The following is a 19,635-nucleotide window of genomic DNA, read 5'->3' as shown; positions in this document are numbered from 1 at the left end:
GGCTCTGGTGATTTGCTCATCAGTTGAGGTGGGATGGTAGCCCTGATTTATAATTGTCCTTTTAAGATTGTCTAGATGTTCCTCTGTCTGTTGGGTTGGAGCAGATCTGGTTGTACCTGATAGCCTGGCTGTAGACAATGGACTTTTTGATGTGTTTAGGATGGGAACTGTCCCATCTGAGGTATGTGGGCCGATCAATCGGTTTTCAGTAGAGGGATGTCTGTATTGAGTTGTTTAAAATCTTTATGCTGATGTCCAAAAAGTTGATTTCGGTATACGAGTAGCTTAATGTCAGGTTTATGGTGGGTGGGATGCATTGAATCTTTCATGGAATTTTATTAGTTCTTGTTCGGTATTGGTCCAGATAATTATGATGTCATCAATGTAGCAGAAATAGGCCAATGGTTTGTTGGAGGCCAGAAAGTCACTCTCCAGTTTTGCCATAAAAAGGTTGGCATATTGCAGTGCCATTTTATTGCACATGGCAGTCCCCATGAGTTGCAAGAACACCCCCCCCCCCATAAAACTTTCACTCCGCTATCAGTGCCTAGACAAAAAAAAAGTTTGTTTGCTGTTGCAGAATTCCTTTTAAGTGCGAACCAATCACATCCATATCTGTGCCTTGTCATAAGTATATATATATATATATATATGTGTGTGTGTGTCCGTCCGTATCTGTGCCTTGTCATAAGTATGTATGTTCTAAGTGTGTATAAATATCCATGCCTCTTCAGATCCAATCCATAAGCCTGAAGAAGTACCCTGCGTTGGTTCGGAAGCTCGCTATTATTACATCATGTATTTGTTAGCCAATAAAAGCTCTCATATCTACAGGATCACGTGGTTTCTCTTGCTGGGAACAATCACATTTTGCTCTACTGGCGGCACGGCCAGATCTTTGTTTTCATTTCCCAGACTCTATAGGGCTCCTGGAGTCACAGAGGGCAGGGAGGAGGCATCAGCATCTCATGCCACGTCTCCCCAGCTCTAGGTGAGCCCTGTTAGCTCAGCTCTTCGCTCTTGTGGGCACCCAGAAGTCAGACGGAGCTCCGTCCAGAAGCCTTGACTTCAGGTTCTGCACACATCACAGTTTTGCTTTCCATTATAGGAGCAGGAAAACAGCAACCTGCATCCATCCACGGACTATAATGAGGTCCGTCTGCCCTCCGCTATCGTTGCAGATGAAACACTGCAGCATGTTACACTATATCCTCTGGGATGTTCAGATCGGTGCTGGAGGTCCCTGAACCAGGTGTGAGCCTAAACTACAAACTGGCTGGTGGTTATTGGGAGGGCAGACTAGGGCGGCGCCGGCTCCAGCGCGTTCACTCTGTACGGGGGGTGGATCTGCCACACCATCCCCAGCAGGATATCTTGGAGCGGGGCCGGCTGGAGCTTCATGACCCGATGCAGCATCTGGGCCGAAAACAGACACCATGCGAACAACGCTGCAGATTCAGTGGCTTTTGCCACATCAACCGCACCCAACTGTTTCCGTCTGCAGGATCCCCTTCCACTAGATGTTCTCCTTGATCACACCATTCTCAGTATACTCTCCACACAGTTACATGAGAACGCCCTCCCCCGCAGTTGGCGGCGAGTCCCTGGTTGGTCTAGCACCGATGACCGGCCTCGGAAGTCGCTCCGATCGCTGGATCTTCCCCAGCTGATCCGCGGAAAACTTGTCACGTGATCTTATGCTCCGCGGTTATGGGGAGAATTACCATACAGGGAAGCACCAATCATGAGAGGGCCGGGGCTCTAATAAAAGGGATTCAGTGTTTTGTCATCCACCCTACATTCTGTGCACTTACACCCCCCCCCCCCCCCCCCAAAGTTCTTCAGTGAAGCACAACGGCGCCCCCAAGATCCGATAAGAAATATCTCACCCTAACTGACCCCATAGGGGAGAGAGCTCATTTTTGGTGAAAGTCCTGCTGAAAACCCATCCTTCGAGCTGAGGGGCTGCTGCAATGTATCAGTGTGAGGAGACCTTTGTGTTACCCCGATACATTGTATTAAGGCCTCCCCCGGAGCCGCACCAGTAGCCTCTCGCGTCGTTCTACAAGGCGGCCGCCGCAGTTAATAAATGGCGTTTTCTAGTTTTTCCTTTATTGTTGGGTGTTTTCTAGGCATGCCCATCGGAAGCAAAGAATACAGAAAAACATACAAACATCCCCCAAAAAAGAAAACTCAACGACCCACGTCCCTTCCCAGTAAAAATCTATCAATGCCCTCGTCAGGGGTTTATCGTTTTTTCGGTGGCAAAGGGAGGAAAGATTCCCAAAAGCCATGCATAGCAAAGCAGGGGAGAGGCCGGAACCGGGGAGGGGCGAAGCGAGGGAAGTGTGACCAGCCAGTAGCCCCCAAGTAAACTGGAGGTTGAACAGCCTGTGTCCCCTGGCCCCCCACCAGTGATTGTACGTGCAAGGTCTGCTTCGGGGGTGGAGGATATGGGAGGAGCATCCGCTCCTGGCTCCCACCTCGCAGCCTCCTCTCCAATGGTTCTGCATATATTTGCATCTAATTAGAGGGTGACAGCAGTTCCTCTCGGCGCCCGCCGTGTTCCTTCGCTCTCAGAGGACAACACTAAGCGTCCGGTTATTTCTTTGGCTTCTTGAAGAGACTAAGGCTCAGCTTCTTCTTGCCGGAGTTGGGGTCGTTGTCCTCCCCTGTAGACCCGCTGTCCTCGTCTCCGGGGTTCTTCTTGGAGGCCAGCTGTGGGATCCGCGTGCTCCTTGAGTGGTTGTGCTTGGCCTCGGTGCCGGGAGACGGTGTGTCGGCATCGGTGGAGCTCGGGCTGTGGGATCGGGAGGAGTCAGACTGGTGGCCAGTCCCGATCATGCTGATCTCTCCTAAGCTGCATGACTTCTCCAGCTGGGGGCTCTCAGAAAGTCTCTGATGGGCTCCTCCAATACCGGACAGTTCCAGCTGGCGGTTTCCACCGTTGGGCGTTTGGCTACTGGGTGACAATTCCTCCAAGGCTCGGTGTGACAGCGAAGATTTGACACTGGGAATCTTGCCGAGTCGTGGGTCTCCCATGTACGGGATGGAGGATTCAGAATCCGAACGACTCAAGTCTCTAAGAAAGAAGAAAAAGGAAAAAATATAACTGTTAGATGGCAGAGCAGCAGCGGCGCAGCACTACAGGGAGGTTACACAGCGACGTCCGTGCACACACCCAATACTCAGCGTCTGTAAGGAGCCGTAAAGCCCCAGTATATAAGACGAAGGATTGCTGCAGGAAATAAGACAAACCTTTCTGGTGGCGAATAGATTATTAAATCGTGGAGGAGACAAAGCTTACATGCAAGGAGAAGGGGGAGATTGGGATGAACGAACACCCGACACCCCTTATTTTACATGGTCTTCCCGGGGGGAGGCGGCTCCTATGACTTCTCCTGCGGCACCGGCAAACTAGACCAAATCTATCCATAAGATCAGAGCTTGTTTACCGGACCTTCACTCGGGCCTATTCACACTGTGTGGGGATAAAGGGGGGCCAGAAAGTCTTCACACCCTCTCACCATGTTGTGGCCTTCAGTTCCCCATCATTCTGCACTCAGAACCCCACAATGATTATCTACATTCTTTGAGAATTAAAAACGAACATTTTGCATTGACATAAGTATTCACACCCATTGTGTTTCTACACCCTGACTGGAGGCACCAGTGGTAAATCCAGCTGATTGGTCACAAGACCCCCCCATCTATATAAGGTCTCACCGCTCACAGTGCATATCAGAGCCAAAACCAATCCATGAGGAGGACAGAACTGCCTGTAGAGCTCAGAACTGGATTGTGTGGAGGCTCAAATCTGGAAAAGCTACAAAACATTACTGCTGCCCTGAAAGTTCCCAAGAGCCCAGCGGCCTCCATAATACTTACATGGAAGAACAAGCAGGACTCTTCCTAGAACCAACGACCGCCCAAACTAATGGGGAGAAGGACCTCCGTAAGAGAGACCACCAAGAGTCCAGCGGCCCCCATAATACTTACATGGGAGAACAACCAGGACTCTTCCTAAAGCCACCGACTGCCCAAACTAATGGGGAGAAGGATCTTGTAAGAGAGGAGACCAAGAGCCCAATGGTCACTCTGGCTCAGCTCCAAAGATCTTGTGTGCAGATGGGAGAAACTTCCAGAAGGTCAACCATCCCTACAGACTCCACCAATCTAGGCTTTATGGTGGAGGGGCCGGAAAGAAGCCTCCCCAGTAAGACACATGAAAGACCCCTGGAGTTACTAAAAAGACCCTCAGACTCCGAGAAACAAGATTATCTGCTCTGATGACACCAAGATGGAAGGTTTTGGCCTCTAAACATTCCGTCTGGAGGAATCCAGGCGCCGCTCATCACCTGCCCAATACCATCCCTACAGTGAAGCCTGGTGGTGGAGCATTATACCCGGGGAGGGGAGACCAGGCGCCGCTCATCACCTGCCCAATACCATCCCTACAGTGAAGCCTGGTGGTGGAGCATTATGTCCGGGGAGGGGAGACCAGGCGCCGCTCATCACCTGCCCAATATCATCCCTACAGTGAAGCCTGGTGGTGGGGCATCATGCCCACGAAGGGGACACTGGTCAGGGTGGATAGAAATCAGGCGCCGCTCATCACCTGCCCAATACCATCCCTACAGTGAAGCCTGGTGGTGGCGCATCATGCTGGGGGAGGGGAGAGCAGTCAGGGGGGATGGCAAGCTGAATGAAGTGAAGTACAGAGATAATGACCACCTGATCCAGAGCACAAGGGACCTCAGACCGGGCAGAAGGGTCACCTTCCAACAAGACAATGACCCCAAGACCCCAGCCAAGACCACCCAGGAGGGGAGACAACTCTGTGAGTGGCCCAGACAGAGTCCTGAACCCAATGGGACATCTCTGGAGAGACCTGACAATGGCTGTCCACAGACAGCCCCCAACCAACCTGACAGAAGACCCCCCAAATTCCCGGAGGCAGGAATCACTGCCAAAGGGGCTCCGACTAATACCGAGTACAGGGTGGGAATACTTATGTCACTGAGGAATGGGAGTTTATAGTTTAAAAAAAACACTTTACAAAGATTTCCCCCGTTTTGTCACTTTGTCATTATGGGGTCCCGAGTGCAGAATGAGGGGGACACAACACACCATGTAGGACCGTGAGGAGTGCGAGGACGTTTCCCAGCTGCTGTACAAGATTGCCCATTACACCAGAAACCAAGATGGCTGCAGCGCGGTCTGGGTCCCTGACACCTACTGGTATTCAAAGACACTACATGCTGCTCACATGACCAGTGCTGGCCAATCAGAGCGTCATGTAGGGTCCACTGAACAGTGTGCATCAGGTAGTCAGAAGTGCTGCAGCCTTCCAAGTTGTTGGGACCCGGAGGGTCGCCTTCATCACTGCCAATCACACGGCCGCCGTCCACGCTGATTTTATGTGGTTGCACAAGAGAAGCGGTCAGCCGCCGTCCGAGCGTTTTCTCATTTGTCAATGCAGCTTGATGATCAGTAAAAGGAGCATCCTACGTCCATTCTTGTCCAATCATCATGAAAGGCCCTTAAAGGGGTTGTCTAGGGTTAGAAAAACATGGCTGCTTTCTTCCAAACACAGCGCCCCCCTTGCCCATGGGTTGTTTCTGCAGCTCAGCTCCCATTCACTTCATGCATCTAAACTGCAATACCACACACGACCCACGAACAAGGGTGGCGCTATGTTTGCTAGAAAGCAGCCTTTTTTTTTAACCCTGGGCAGCCCCTTTAAGACAGTTTGGCAGCTATGCACTGAGGCGGCCGCGGCTCTTCCACTTGCGCGGGCGCTGCGCCAGGTGTCTGCGGGACGGGCGGTGCGCTTCCCTCGCTGTTCGCTCTCAGTCTCATGTAATCCGGCAGATCTTGAAAGATTTTACAAATTACTGCAAGTCATCCGTGGAGCCGCCGCGACTTGTGCCTATGTTTAGTATGGAAGACGCAGGTGACCTTGGCGCCGCTCGCATCCCGCAGCCGTCGCCTCACCGGCGGCTGCACTGCCTTTTATGTACTAAAATGCCAAAAATGCTGCAAGCTGCGGAGCGCCATGTCACCTGACATTAACCCCTCACACGCTGGAGGGGAACCATCCCTACACCAGCTGCTCACATCTACTCCAGTCACAGTCAAAGCTGCATTCAGCATGCGACTCGTTTCCTATTATCTCTGCTAGCTCAGTGTCTGCACTCGCCTGGACAAGCGTTTAGGAGGGATGGGGCTGCGAAGTGCGGTGGGATCCCGGCTTGCAGCCAGCAGCTCTGGAGGTGACTGCAGCCCAAGTGCAGCTTTGGCAGGGATTGGAGTCTAAGACACGATTAACACAACAGTGTCCTTGCACTGATCAGGAGTTGCACCGCACTGTATGGAGAGGTCATCCGCATGATGGGGGCGGAGCCTTATATATAACGTACGACCCCGGTGGGAGCAACGCTGATCAGCCAGAACATTAAGACCCCAACGACTAAAGTGAATCTTGGGTGACGACGGCGTCTGTCGGGGCGGCGCAGATATACGGCATGCTATAGGACAGACCAGGCAGGGCGCCAGCGGGACTTGTGTGCCAATGTGACAAGCGCCAAATAGTCATGTGCGGACGACCAAAAGGGTCCAAGAAAGGAGGACTGGTGACGGGGTGACGGCCACCCGCCCGCCCGGTGCCACAGAAGGGCCACTGCAGCACACGACTGATCACCTTCTGCTGGTGGCGAGAGCAGAAAGCAGGCCGGCCTCGCGGCTCACTGTATATAAGGGGGGGAGTCGCTGTATATGAGGGGGTCGCCCCTTCTTCACTGCTCACTGTATATAGGGGGGGGGGGGGGGGGGGGAGTCGCTGTATATGAGGGGGGAGGGGTCGCCCCTTCACTGCTCACTGTATATAGGGGGGGGGGGGTGAGTCGCTGTATATGAGGGGGGGAGGGGTCGCCCCTTCTTCACTGCTCGCTGTATATAAAGGGGGGGGGGGTGTCGCTGTATATGAGGGGGGGAGGGGTCGCCCCTTCTTCACTGCTCACTGTATATAAGGGGGGGGGGAGAGTCGCTGTATATGAGGGGGGGAGGGGTCGCCCCTTCTTCACTGCTCGCTGTATATAAGGGGGGGGGTGTGTCGCTGTATATGAGGGGGGGAGGGGTCGCCCCTTCTTCACTGCTCACTGTATATAAGGGGGGGGGAGAGTCGCTGTATATGAGGGGGGGAGGGGTCGCCCCTTCTTCACTGCTCGCTGTATATAAGGGGGGGGGGGTGTCGCTGTATATGAGGGGGGGAGGGGTCGCCCCTTCTTCACTGCTCACTGTATATAAGGGGGGGGGGGGAGAGTCGCTGTATATGAGGGGGGGAGGGGTCACCCCTTCTTCACTGCTCACTGTATATAGGGGGGGGGGGGGGGAGTCGCTGTATATGAGGGAGGAGGGGTCGCCCCTTTACTGCTCACTGTATATAGGGGGGGGGGGGGGGAGTCGCTGTATATGAGGGGGGGAGGGGTCGCCCCTTCTTTACTGCTCACTGTATATAGGGGGGGGGGGGTTGAGTCGCTGTATATGAGGGGGGGAGGGGTCGCCCCTTCACTGCTCACTGTATATAAGGGGGTATCAGGACTGACGCGAAGGAAGGCAGCGGACTGCGGCATCACATCATGTGGCTGTCCAGTTCGTCTCTCACCAGGATGGGCAGACAAGCCGGAGGGGCAGTGTGATGGGCACTGGCGTCCTGGCATGTGCCACCTCCCCAGGACTGTAGAGTCGGGCCCAAAAGTTGTGAGCCGGACACATCCTGGTTTTCAGCTGTTAGTCGGCTGTTTCTTCGGTTACTGAAGTACAACTGGAAGCACTTTGTAGGTTGTCACTTATTTTGCAGCCTTCTGCCCTTCCCCCGACAGGCTGGATATCCGCTTCTGGGCCGAATCCCGCCGGTGATCGGCTCCTCCTAATCGCTGTTTGGGGTTCATTACCATTTCTGTATTATTCGTCCGCCTGTTTCTTGAGGACGGACCGTGGGATGAGATCGGGGAGTTTCCTGCCACTTTGTTACCACTTCTACCCTGTGGTATGATGCCCATCACGCTGGCACCAGTACTGCTCATCACCACATTGCCCTCAGAGGGCGGTTGGGAGAGGCTGCTCCCCCCGGAGACTGTCTAGATCCCATTCTTCATGGCGGTGGTCTTAGGCTGTGAGTGAGCGCACTCCCTGGATGAAAAGCCCCAAGCATTAATGGGTGCATTACTACTGGCGTGACACAGGCCTCATGGTGGCGCTCACCTTCTCCTCTCCGGCCAATCATTCTTCCAGATGCCCCATACAGTCTGCAGCGGCTCCACAGTCCAGTCCTTGTACTTCCGGCAGAATGTCTGTCTGTCCTGAGGGACCTTTCCCAATGGGGTGGAATATCCCATCCCAGAATCCCACACCAGCTAACCGCGGATCGTGATGCAGAACGGTCAGGGAAGTTCTGTATCAAACCCCAAACGTTGGCGGTGCCACTTTACGCTGAATGATCCCCAGCAGGTCAAACCACAAACCGGTTGTGGAATGTTCCATCCCGTGTGACAGATCCCCCATGGATTCTTGGAGAAAAGCATCCTGTTTGCTGCCCCCCACCGGCTGACGCTCCCGGCCCCCCTCTTCAGGAGACGCTCGCGGCCCGCTCGGCCCCCCTCTTCAGGAGACGCTCGCGGCCCGCTCGGCCCCCCTCTTCAGGAGACGCTCGCGGCCCGCTCGGCCCCCCTCTTCAGGAGACGCTCCCGGCCCGCTCGGGCCCCCTCTTCAGGAGACGCCCCCGGCCCGCTCGGCCCCCCTCTTCAGGAGACGCTCCCGGCCCGCTCGGCCCCCTCTTCAGGAGACGCCCCCGGCCCGCTCGGCCCCCCTCTTCAGGAGACGCTCCCGGCCCGCTCGGCCCCCCTCTTCAGGAGACGCCCCCGGCCCCCCTCTTCAGGAGACGCCCCCGGCCCCCCTCTTCAGGAGACGCCCCCGGCCCCCCTCTTCAGGAGACGCCCCCGGCCCCCCTCTTCAGGAGACGCCCCCGGCCCCCCTCTTCAGGAGACGCCCCCGGCCCCCCTCTTCAGGAGACGCCCCCGGCCCCCCTCTTCAGGAGACGCCCCCGGCCCCCCTCTTCAGGAGACGCCCCCGGCCCCCCTCTTCAGGAGACGCCCCCGGCCCCCCTCTTCAGGAGACGCCCCCGGCCCCCCTCTTCAGGAGACGCTCCCGGCCCCCCTCTTCAGGAGACGCTCCCGGCCCCCCTCTTCAGGAGACGCTCCCGGCCCCCCTCTTCAGGAGACGCTCCCGGCCCGCTCGGCCCCCTCTTCAGGGACGCTCCCGGCCCGCTCGGCCCCCCTCCTCAGGAGACGCTCCCGGCCCGCTCGGCCCCCTCTTCAGGGGACGCTCCCGGCCCGCTCGGCCCCCCTCCTCAGGAGACGCTCCCGGCCCCCCTCTTCAGGAGACGCTCCCGGCCCCCCTCTTCAGGAGACGCTCCCGGCCCCCCTCTTCAGGAGACGCTCCCGGCCCCCCTCTTCAGGAGACGCTCCCGGCCCCCCTCTTCAGGAGACGCTCCCGGCACTTGCTGGACTTTCGTGGGCACCATGCAGCTTCTTCACAGCAGTTAAACCTAGCAGTGCGCCGGCCGCTGGCACAGGACACCTCGGGGGTCTTCTAGTGTCCAGGCCGCAGCAGACCCCCCACATTGTGATCCTAATGCTTTGGCTGATGGGCGAGAGTCGCGGCACTCCATGCACACTCAGGGCAGCGGTTAGTAAGCACGCAGCGAACACGGCACAGCGGTGAGACACGGCACACGCCCATGCAACTCTACCCGACGCCAGGAGAACTGTAAGCCATCCCGGAGGTGAGGTCTGGAGGGGGCAAGTCCGGCAGCGTGTCCAGCGGCAGGTAGTAGGTGGTGGAGTGGTGGAAGTAGACAGGCAGGGAGTGCGGCCCGGGTGGGGGAGGGGGACATGAGCCGGCCGTGCCGCCGGCCGGATGATGCTCGGAGCTGAACGACTGTCCGTGAGACAGGCTGCGCATCCGATGGAGCGACACCTTGCTGGGCCGGTAATGGATGGGCGGGCTGGCCTCAGACTGGCAGACCATGTGACCTTCTACCAACCTCTGCGATCCCAGCGTGGAGTGCGGAGAGTCCGTGTGCGGTGACGGAGCGAGGGCGCTGCAGAGAGAAGAGACACAACGTAAGTGTCCGATGGGACCAGCACACCCAGTATAGCAGTACTTTCCCAGCATGCAGTGCAGTGTGTGACCATGCCGCCATATTTGAGGTTATGGCGCTACAGACATGAGAGTCATGGAAGATCCGTGGAAGCAGAAAGCGCAGCGAATGAGACGACTCGCCAGTCCAGCGAAACGGGGGTCACTGGTTGTACCTTCCTCCTGCGGTCAGAGATGATGGGAGTGATACTTCTATGTCGGACTCATCGCAGTGGGTGGTCTGGATTGTGGGGAAGACCCCAAGATAGTACTGATCCGTGGATCAGAACCAGTCTGGTAACCCCGCCCCCAGCGCTGGAAGGGGGGCTACACTCCGCCCGCCCGCGAGACCCCTGTGCCGGCTGTTAGATGTGAACATTCGCAGCAGGAAAGTGAAGGGTTACAGGAGAGAGACGGTAACAAGGACCAAACCGGAAAACTTCCAGAGGGCAGAATCCTCGGAGCAGGTGGACGGGCGGTCGCTGTACCTGCGGCCCATCAGCCACGCCGCGTCTGTCCCAACCGGGAGAGAAACGGTCAGTGAGGGAAGGCGATTGTGTAGCGGGCGTACGGACGGGCGTCACCCCTCGGACCACGCTGCACCCACGCCCCACAAACTTACATTGCATCGTGATTGGAGACACAATCTCCTCGTCGAGGTCGTCCAGGTCGTCCGTCATGATGAAGTGCGTTGGCGCGGGCCGGGCGCCGCCATCAGACTCGGGTCGATGTTTAAGGACGTCATCAGGACATGCAGACCCGGGTTGTTAACGATCTGGAAGCCGCAGAGCATCTCAATCTGCTGCCAGCGATGCAGACGCTCTCGTAACGCCGCCGTCACCTCGCTAAGCGCCTGCCTGGGGGAGGGGCAAATGTCAGCCAAGTAGTAACAGGCGGGGGAGGAGCCAGCAGGCGGCCCCTTCAGAACGCACTTACTTGGCGGACAGGATTTTATGGTCCACGTCGTCCAGCGAGGAGGAGTGCGCCACGTGGAAGGTCCCGAACAACGTGTTCCTCTTCTTCTTAATCTTCTCTGCCTGGAAGTGAGCGAGATAGAAGGCGAGTGAGTCAGGGGCAGCGGGTGAGGAGGGCCGGCGGGCGCGGCGGCACCAGGGACGGACACTTACCCCCTCCTTGGCCAGCAGCAGCTGCTTCTCGGCGTTCTGCTTCTTGATGTTGTAGTACTGGACCTCCACCTCGTGCGTCAGCTGCAGCCATTTCTGCAATGACTCCGGCGCCGACCAGTTACAGTGAGACTCCAGCTCCTTCTCCGCATTCTTCAGGGCCATGCGCACCTGCCGGGGGGAACCGAGTCAGTGAGAGAGCGCCACCCGGGGACCATCATGGATAATCCGAATACCCTACACACCGGGTGACACGGGGGTAGTGGGACTGTCCGGGCACTAGTAGTACAGATAATATACCCCACACACCGGGTGACAGGGGGGCAGGGGCACTGCCGTGGGCACTAGTAATACAGATAATATACCCTACACACCGGGTGACATGGGGGTAGTGGGACTGTCCGGGCACTAGTAGTACAGATAATATACCCCACACACCGGGTGACAGGGGGGCAGGGGCACTGCCGTGGGCACTAGTAATACAGATAATATACCCTACACACCGGGTGACATGGGGTAGTAGGACTGTCCGGGCACTAGTAATACAGATAATATACCCTACACACCGGGTGACACGGGGGTAGTGGGACTGTCCGGGCACTAGTAGTACAGATAATATACTGTACACACGGGGGGCAGGGGCACTGCCATGGGCAGTGGAACTACAGATAATATACCCTACGCCCCGGGTGACGAGGGCAGGGGCACTGCCGTGGGCACTAGTAGTACAGATAATATACTGTACACACTGGGGGGCAGGGGCACTGCCATGGGCAGTGGAACTACAGATAATATACCCTACGCCCCGGGTGACAGGGGCACTGCCGTGGGCACTAGTAGTACAGATAATATACCCCACACACCGGGTGACAGGGGGGCAGGGCACTGCCATGGGCAGTGATACTACAGATAATATACCCTACACACCGGGTGACATGGGGGCAGGGGCACTGCCGTGGGCACTAGTAATACAGATAATATACCCTACACACCGGGTGACAGGGGGGCAGGGGCACTGCCGTGGGCACTAGTAGTACAGATAATATACCCCACACACCGGGTGACAGGGGGGCAGGGGCACTGCCATGGCAGTGATACTACAGATAATATACCCTACACACCGGGTGACAGGGGGGCAGGGGCACTGCCGTGGGCACTAGTAATACAGATAATATACCCTACACACCGGGTGACACGGGGGCAGGGCACTGCCGTGGGCACTAGTAATACAGATAATATACCCTACACACCGGGTGACACGGGGGCAGTAGGACTGCCGTTGGCACTTGTAACGCTCACCTGCTCCAGCTCTTGCTCGGCGTATTTCTGCCGACTCAGCTCGTTCTCTGTGCCCTCTCGGAGCTCCCGCAGCCGCTGCGCCTCTTGTTTGGCCAAACTGATCTCATTCTGCAGCTTCTTCTCCAGATGGACCTTCTCCACCTCCACCGTCCGGTGTTCCTCCTGCGCCTTTTGTAGTCTGGAGACAGGAGGGCATTATCAGGGGTATTACGGGTAAGGGAGGTCTGCTAGGCACATGGTGCCAATCACCACCAAGGAGTAACCACCAGCAGGCAGCATGAGATAAAAGGGTCATGCCAAGCCTGGCGCCTTCTCCCTGGGCAGCCATGAGGACAATTCCCGGAGGGGCAAGCGAGCCGGACACGGAGATTCCCAACTTGTTTATCTTGGGACCAGCAGCGGTGTTCATCTCAATGAGGGCAGAATGGGTTAAGTCTACTTGTGCCGGCCTGACTGCCAGGGTCAGACACAAACTTGTGTCATTGCCCAGATGCCAGTGCCATCCATCTCTCAGCTCACCACTAGAGGTCACTGTGGCTGCACGAAGCTCGTTTCTGGTACGCAGGCTACATTCCTCAGAGCGGTCTCAGGGGTAGAAGGTCCTCTGCCCGCTGAGTCACCATTGCTTAAAGGGGACATATGACGGGGAGCCTCCCGCTACGAGAGGTGGCAGCGGTGACTCCGGGTGGTCTTGGGGTACACGGAGGATGACGACAGTCCGCTCCACATTTGAGGGGGACACAATGTGACAGAACACCCCCAAGCCTCTGAATATGGAGCCCCTTGGAGTGTCCCCAGCCTCGTTGAGGTAAGTGCCAGTAGCGTCACCCCCTCTCGGCACTGCGGTATGGGGTGCAGAGGCGTGAGGATACACAGTGGGCACAAAAGCTGTCACTCTCCTGCTGCAGGGACCCCCGGAGCGTGTGAGCGCAGCGTGTTCTAATTATACCGCACGGCTCCAGGGACCAGGCTTGGCGCCCGGCCTGTTTATAACATCCGCTGCATCAGATACAGGAGGGCAGTTGTGCGCACACTCAGCTCAGCTACATCACATCCCAGCATGGCCTATGTGTAGTGAGGGGGCAGTGCCAGGCAGGTTACAGGGGGCCGTACAGATGGAGGGGAGTTCAGGGTCTTCTGCTGCACCGACTGAACCTCCGCGACAAGAAATCAAGGATGTGTTAAAGGTGAAACGGAGGGTACAGACCGCCTGGCAGCACAATGCCCAGACCAGGGAGCCCAGAGCAGCCTAGCAGAGAACTGGCAGCCCCACGGGGTGTCCCCCAGCGCCCCCTACATAGTACCCACCTTTCCTGAAGGTCATGCAGACTCTGCTCGGCCCGGTGCAGCCCCTCCAGGTCCTTCATCATCTTCTTCATATGGTCCTTGGAGTAGCGGTTCTGGATGTAGGCGAACCAGCAGCCCCCCACGCCGATGACGATGGAGACCACCAGCATGAAGTCCTTGAGGTGGTTATGACGGGTCACTGCGGACAGAGGATAGGAGGTGAGGGCTGCCACCTGACCCATCATACCTGTCGTGCCCACCGGGGGGCGCCTCTACACTGCAGTCAGCAGTAATGATTGCCCCTGCCATCTCCTCATCCGTGCTGGCGAGGGGTCGGCCATTGTACAGCGCGGTGATGACGCTCTACACCTGGAGAAGCCATCAGCTGGTACTAAGGTTTACCCACAATGCACCGGGATGTGGGGGAGGGGGTCCCCATTTCCTCCGCTGTGCCCTGAGGCACGTAACCTGCGGATGTGACAGCCACACACAGAGCGCAGCGGAGCTCGCCGCCGCCTTCTCCCTGGGGAGCGCGCTTCCTCCCATTATGCAGCGCTGGCCGCGGTCCTCGGCTTGTGAAATTATAAATGAAATGGACTAAAAATAATCGTCTGTTTATGGTGAGCGCCGCCTGGTGGAGAACGCGGGGACAGCTCGTCGGATCACTGCTGCCGCCGGCGGACAGCCACGGAGCTGGGAGAGCGGTGTGATCGGCCGCCGCCAGATGGATATGAAGACGGATCAATGCAGGATCGGGGAGACTTATCAGAAAAGCCAGGAAAGCTGTGTGAGCGCCCCCTACAGGAGGCTGATGGGAGCCGCACACATCACCCCCAGGCACAGAGACCCCAAGGCAGCCACTACTGGGAACGTTGGGGGCGAATCAGCTCTGATGTCATCACCCACCCACTACATATATACAGAGCGCCCCCCCCAGGTAACGACCCACCTACTACATATATACAGAGCGCCCCCCCCAGGTAACGACCCACCTACTACATATATACAGAGCGCCCCCCCCCCAGGTAACGACCCACCAACTACATATATACAGAGCGCCCCCCCCAGGTAACGACCCACCTACTACATATATACAGAGCGCCCCCCCCCCCAGGTAACGACCCACCAACTACATATATACAGAGCGCCCCCCCCAGGTAACGACCCACCTACTACATATATACAGAGCGCCCCCCCCAGGTAACGACCCACCTACTACATATATACAGAGCGCCCCCCCCCAGGTAACGACCCACCTACTACATATATACAGAGCGCCCCCCCCAGGTAACGACCCACCTACTACATATATACAGAGCGCCCCCCCCCAGGTAACGACCCACCTACTACATATATACAGAGCGCCCCCCTCAGGTAACGACCCACCTACTACATATATACAGAGCGCCCCCCCAGGTAACGACCCACCAACTACATATATACAGAGCGCCCCCCCCCCAGGTAACGACCCACCTACTACATATATACAGAGCGCCCCCCCCCCCCCCCCCAGGTAACGACCCACCTACTACATATATACAGAGCGCCCCCCCCCCCAGGTAACGACCCACCTACTACATATATAAAGAGCGCCCCCCCCAGGTAACGACCCACCAACTACATATATACAGAGCGCCCCCCCCCCCCCCAGGTAACGACCCACCTACTACATATATACAGAGCGCCCCCCCCCCAGGTAACGACCCACCTACTACATATATACAGAGCGCCCCGCCCCCCCCCCCCAGGTAACGACCCACCTACTACATATATACAGAGCGCCCCCCCCCCCAGGTAACGACCCACCAACTACATACCCCCCGAGGAGCGACTACCAGGGTCTTCCCCCCCACAACACTTTTCCACCCGAGGAGTTTGTGAAGTTAGACTGCACCCCATAGAGCCACGACGGACACAAAACATAGCGACCCTAAACCACGGTGACACTCCGAAAACCCAACGCCCACACAGAACAGGGTGACACCAGGAAGCGCCAACCCACCTGCCAACCGCAAAGAATATAGAGCCCAAACATGAGTAACTCGTGTCTAGTCGCCCGCACACTTCTACATGCGGCAACATTCTGCTTCATGAATAGAATTATAGAATAGCAGTGAATACTGACACGAGCGGAGCAGGATGAGGTGGGTCATGCCAGCCGAGCACCCTGTGATGTATTCGTTCTCATGGGCCACTTCTTGGCGAACTTTCTGATAGGCAGGCCAAGAACACCGGACAACCAAGACACGTTGCCGTCACCCGGACCCCTGAGGACCCCGCCGTACTCACACAGAGGGGGTCCGAACAGCACCGTGTCCAGAGCCTTCAGCTGCAGCTTCTGCCGGTGGCTGCGGTCCGTCATCTTCAGCAGCGTTGCCGTCATCGTGGCGTTGGCCACCGCTAACCTGCGACCAGAAGAAAAGGTCATTACCGAAGAGCGGTGGGCACAGATACAGGAGACATGAAACCACGGCAACCGTACACAATGTAGCAATCTGTAACCATCCTGTTACCACGGACACCAGAGCAGCGCCAGGCACCGCTGCTCCCCTCCCGCTCGGACAATTACTGATCGAGCGGCAAAAACATCTGCGCGTTACCAGCCAACGGGAGGTAATTACGGTCATTAGTGCCGAGAGGAAACGAACCCACCACAGCGTGCAGGCTATATAAACCGGACCCCCAGTCATCAGCCCCAGTGCCTACGATCTACCAGCGGTGGTCAGGACCCCCCCGTCATCAGCCCTAGTGCCTATCGGCTCCCATCATCATCAGCCCGGCCGCCATCTACTAGTGGTGGTCCAGATCCCCTCCCATCATCATCAGCCCGGCCGCCACCTACTAGTGGTGGTCCAGATCCCCTCCCATCATCATCAGCCCGGCCGCCATCTACTAGTGGTGGTCCAGATCCCCTCCCATCATCATCAGCCTGGCCGCCGTCTACTAGTGGTGGTCCAGATCCCCTCCCATCATCATCAGCCTGGCCACCATCTACTACTGGTGGTCCAGATCCCCTTCCATCATCATCAGTCCGGCCACCATCTACTAGTGGTGGTCCAGATCCCCTCCCATCATCATCAGCCCGGCCGCCATCTACTAGTGGTGGTCCAGATCCCCTCCCATCATCATCAGCCCGGCCGCCATCAACTAGTGGTGGTCCAGATCCCCTCCCATCATCATCAGCCCGGCCGCCATCTACTGGTGGTGGTCCAGATCCCCTCCCATCATCATCAGCCCGGCCGCCATCTACTAGTGGTGGTCCAGATCCCCTCCCATCATCATCAGCCCGGCCGCCATCTACTAGTGGTGGTCCAGATCCCCTCCCATCATCATCAGCCTGGCCGCCGTCTACTAGTGGTGGTCCAGATCCCCTCCCATCATCATCAGCCTGGCCGCCGTCTACTAGTGGTGGTCCAGATCCCCTCCCATCATCATCAGCCTGGTCACCATCTACTACTGGTGGTCCAGATCCCCTCCCATCATCATCAGCCCGGCCACCATCTACTAGTGGTGGTCCAGATCCCCTCCCATCATCATCAGCCCGGCCGCCATCTACTAGTGGTGGTCCAGATCCCCTCCCATCATCATCAGCCCGGCCGCCATCAACTAGTGGTGGTCCAGATCCCCTCCCATCATCATCAGCCCGGCCGCCATCTACTGGTGGTGGTCCAGATCCCCTCCCATCATCATCAGCCCGGCCGCCATCTACTAGTGGTGGTCCAGATCCCCTCCCATCATCATCAGCCCGGCCGCCATCTACTAGTGATGGTCCAGATCCCCTCCCATCATCATCAGCCCGGCCGCCATCTACTAGTGGTGGTCCAGATCCCCTCCCATCATCATCAGCCCGGCCGCCATCTACTAGTGGGGGTCCAGATCCCCTCCCATCATCATCAGCCCGGCCGCCATCTACTAGTGGTGGTCCAGATCCCCTCCCATCATCATCAGCCCGGCCGCCATCTACTAGTGGTGGTCCAGATCCCCTCCCATCATCATCAGCCCGGCCGCCATCTACTAGTGGTGGTCCAGATCCCCTCCCATCATCATCAGCCCGGCCACCATCTACTAGTGGTGGTCCAGCTCCCCTCCCATCATCATCAGCCCGGCCGCCATCTACTAGTGGTGGTCCAGATCCCCTCCCATCATCATCAGCCCGGCCGCCATCAACTAGTGGTGGTCCAGATCCCCTCCCATCATCATCAGCCCGGCCGCCGTCTACTAGTGGTGGTCCAGATCCCCTCCCATCATCATCAGCCCGGCCGCCATCTACTAGTGGTGGTCCAGATCCCCTCCCATCATCATCAGCCCGGCCGCCATCAACTAGTGGTGGTCCAGATCCCCTCCCATCACATCATCAGCCCGGCCGCCATCTACTAGTGGTGGTCCAGATCCCCTCCCATCATCATCAGCCCGGCCACCATCTACTGGTGGTGGTCCAGATCCCCTCCCATCATCATCAGCCCGGCCGCCACTACTAGTGGTGGTCCAGATCCCCTCCCATCATCATCAGCCTGGCTGCCATCTACTAGTGGTGGTCCAGATCCCCTCCCATCATCATCAGCCCGGCCGCCATCTACTAGTGGTGGTCCAGATCCCCTCCCATCATCATCAGCCCAGCCGCCATCTACTAGTGTGTTGGTCCAGATCCCCTCCCATCATCATCAGCCCGGCCGCCATCTACTAGTGGTGGTCCAGATCCCCTCCCATCATCATCAGCCCAGCCGCCATCTACTAGTGGTGGTCCAGATCCCCTCCCATCATCATCAGCCCGGCCGCCATCTACTAGTGGTGGTCCAGATCCCCTCCCATCATCATCAGCCCGGCCGCCATCTACTAGTGGTGGTCCAGATCCACTTCCCCCATCAATCCCTCTACAAGTAATCAGAGTTTGTATGAGAGCTGCACACTGATTGGCTTGACTGCTGTCTGTATCTGACCAGGAGTGACAAGATCACCAGATCGCTATTTAATCTGGTCAGTGGTGAAGACCCCAAGAAATGCGCTGAGCAGATCTAGCCTCTAGCTATTACAGCTAGGTGGAAACTGTAGAGGGCGCTACACAGCCCGATGACACCAAGACCACAGAGGTCGTCACACGCATGAATCCAGCGCTGGTGTAACCTGTACAGTGTGTCAGGCGCTCCATAACAGATCCCAGGGATCACGCATGGAGCATAAGACTACTGACCCAGATCCTGGGATCCAGCAGAGAAAGAGCCACCCAGATCCTGTAGACTCCCAACCGGATGACACGTGTACGGTACGAGTCTCCTAGAAGAGTCCGGAGGGTGGCTCCTGGCACGGAGCACGAGGGAACCCTTGGGGCGGAGGATATAACCGCAGATCACCTACCTTGGCATATCCCTCCCGCTCAGCAGCAACTTCCGGAACGTCTCCTCATACTGTGGAAGCTCCACGTAGGTGATCAGCCACTGAACCACCTCGTCCATCGTCCAGTTATACACTGCAAGACAGAGAAAGCCGGAGACGTAACTAGGGGGAGCCTGGGGCTCCGGCGGGAGGGGGGGGGAGCCCGGGGCGGGGCTCCCGCGGGAAGGGGGGGGAGCCCGGGGCGGGGCGCCGGCGGGAAGGGCGGGGTGGGGAGCCCGGGGCGGGGCGCCGGCGGGAAGGGGGAGCCCGGGGCGGGGCGCCGGCGGGAAGGGGGGGGGGGAGCCCGGGGCAGGGCGCCAGGGGAGCCGGCGACATACAGGGACATTAGAGACTA

General features: G+C 57.6%; 1 protein-coding gene across 1 annotated transcript; it reads right to left on the bottom strand.

Moving 5' to 3' along the window:
- Nucleotides 1-2,939: 2,939 nt before the first annotated feature.
- Nucleotides 2,940-19,391, bottom strand: STIM1 (stromal interaction molecule 1). The gene is given in 11 exon segments (XM_066588535.1): nt 2,940-3,082; nt 10,106-10,162; nt 10,633-10,713; nt 10,823-10,915; nt 10,918-11,057; nt 11,137-11,237; nt 11,328-11,495; nt 12,624-12,801; nt 13,932-14,109; nt 16,200-16,315; nt 19,263-19,391. Coding segments are annotated over 11 exon segments (1,218 nt in total). The 5' UTR covers nt 19,361-19,391; the 3' UTR covers nt 2,940-3,074.
- Between the last annotated feature and the right edge of the window lie 244 nt (nt 19,392-19,635).

This window comes from Eleutherodactylus coqui, chromosome 1 (assembly GCF_035609145.1).
Source record: "Eleutherodactylus coqui strain aEleCoq1 chromosome 1, aEleCoq1.hap1, whole genome shotgun sequence".
Lineage (NCBI taxonomy): Eukaryota > Metazoa > Chordata > Amphibia > Anura > Eleutherodactylidae > Eleutherodactylus > Eleutherodactylus coqui.
Note: the sequence above shows the minus strand (reverse complement) of the source record. Positions and strands in the feature narration are given on the sequence as shown.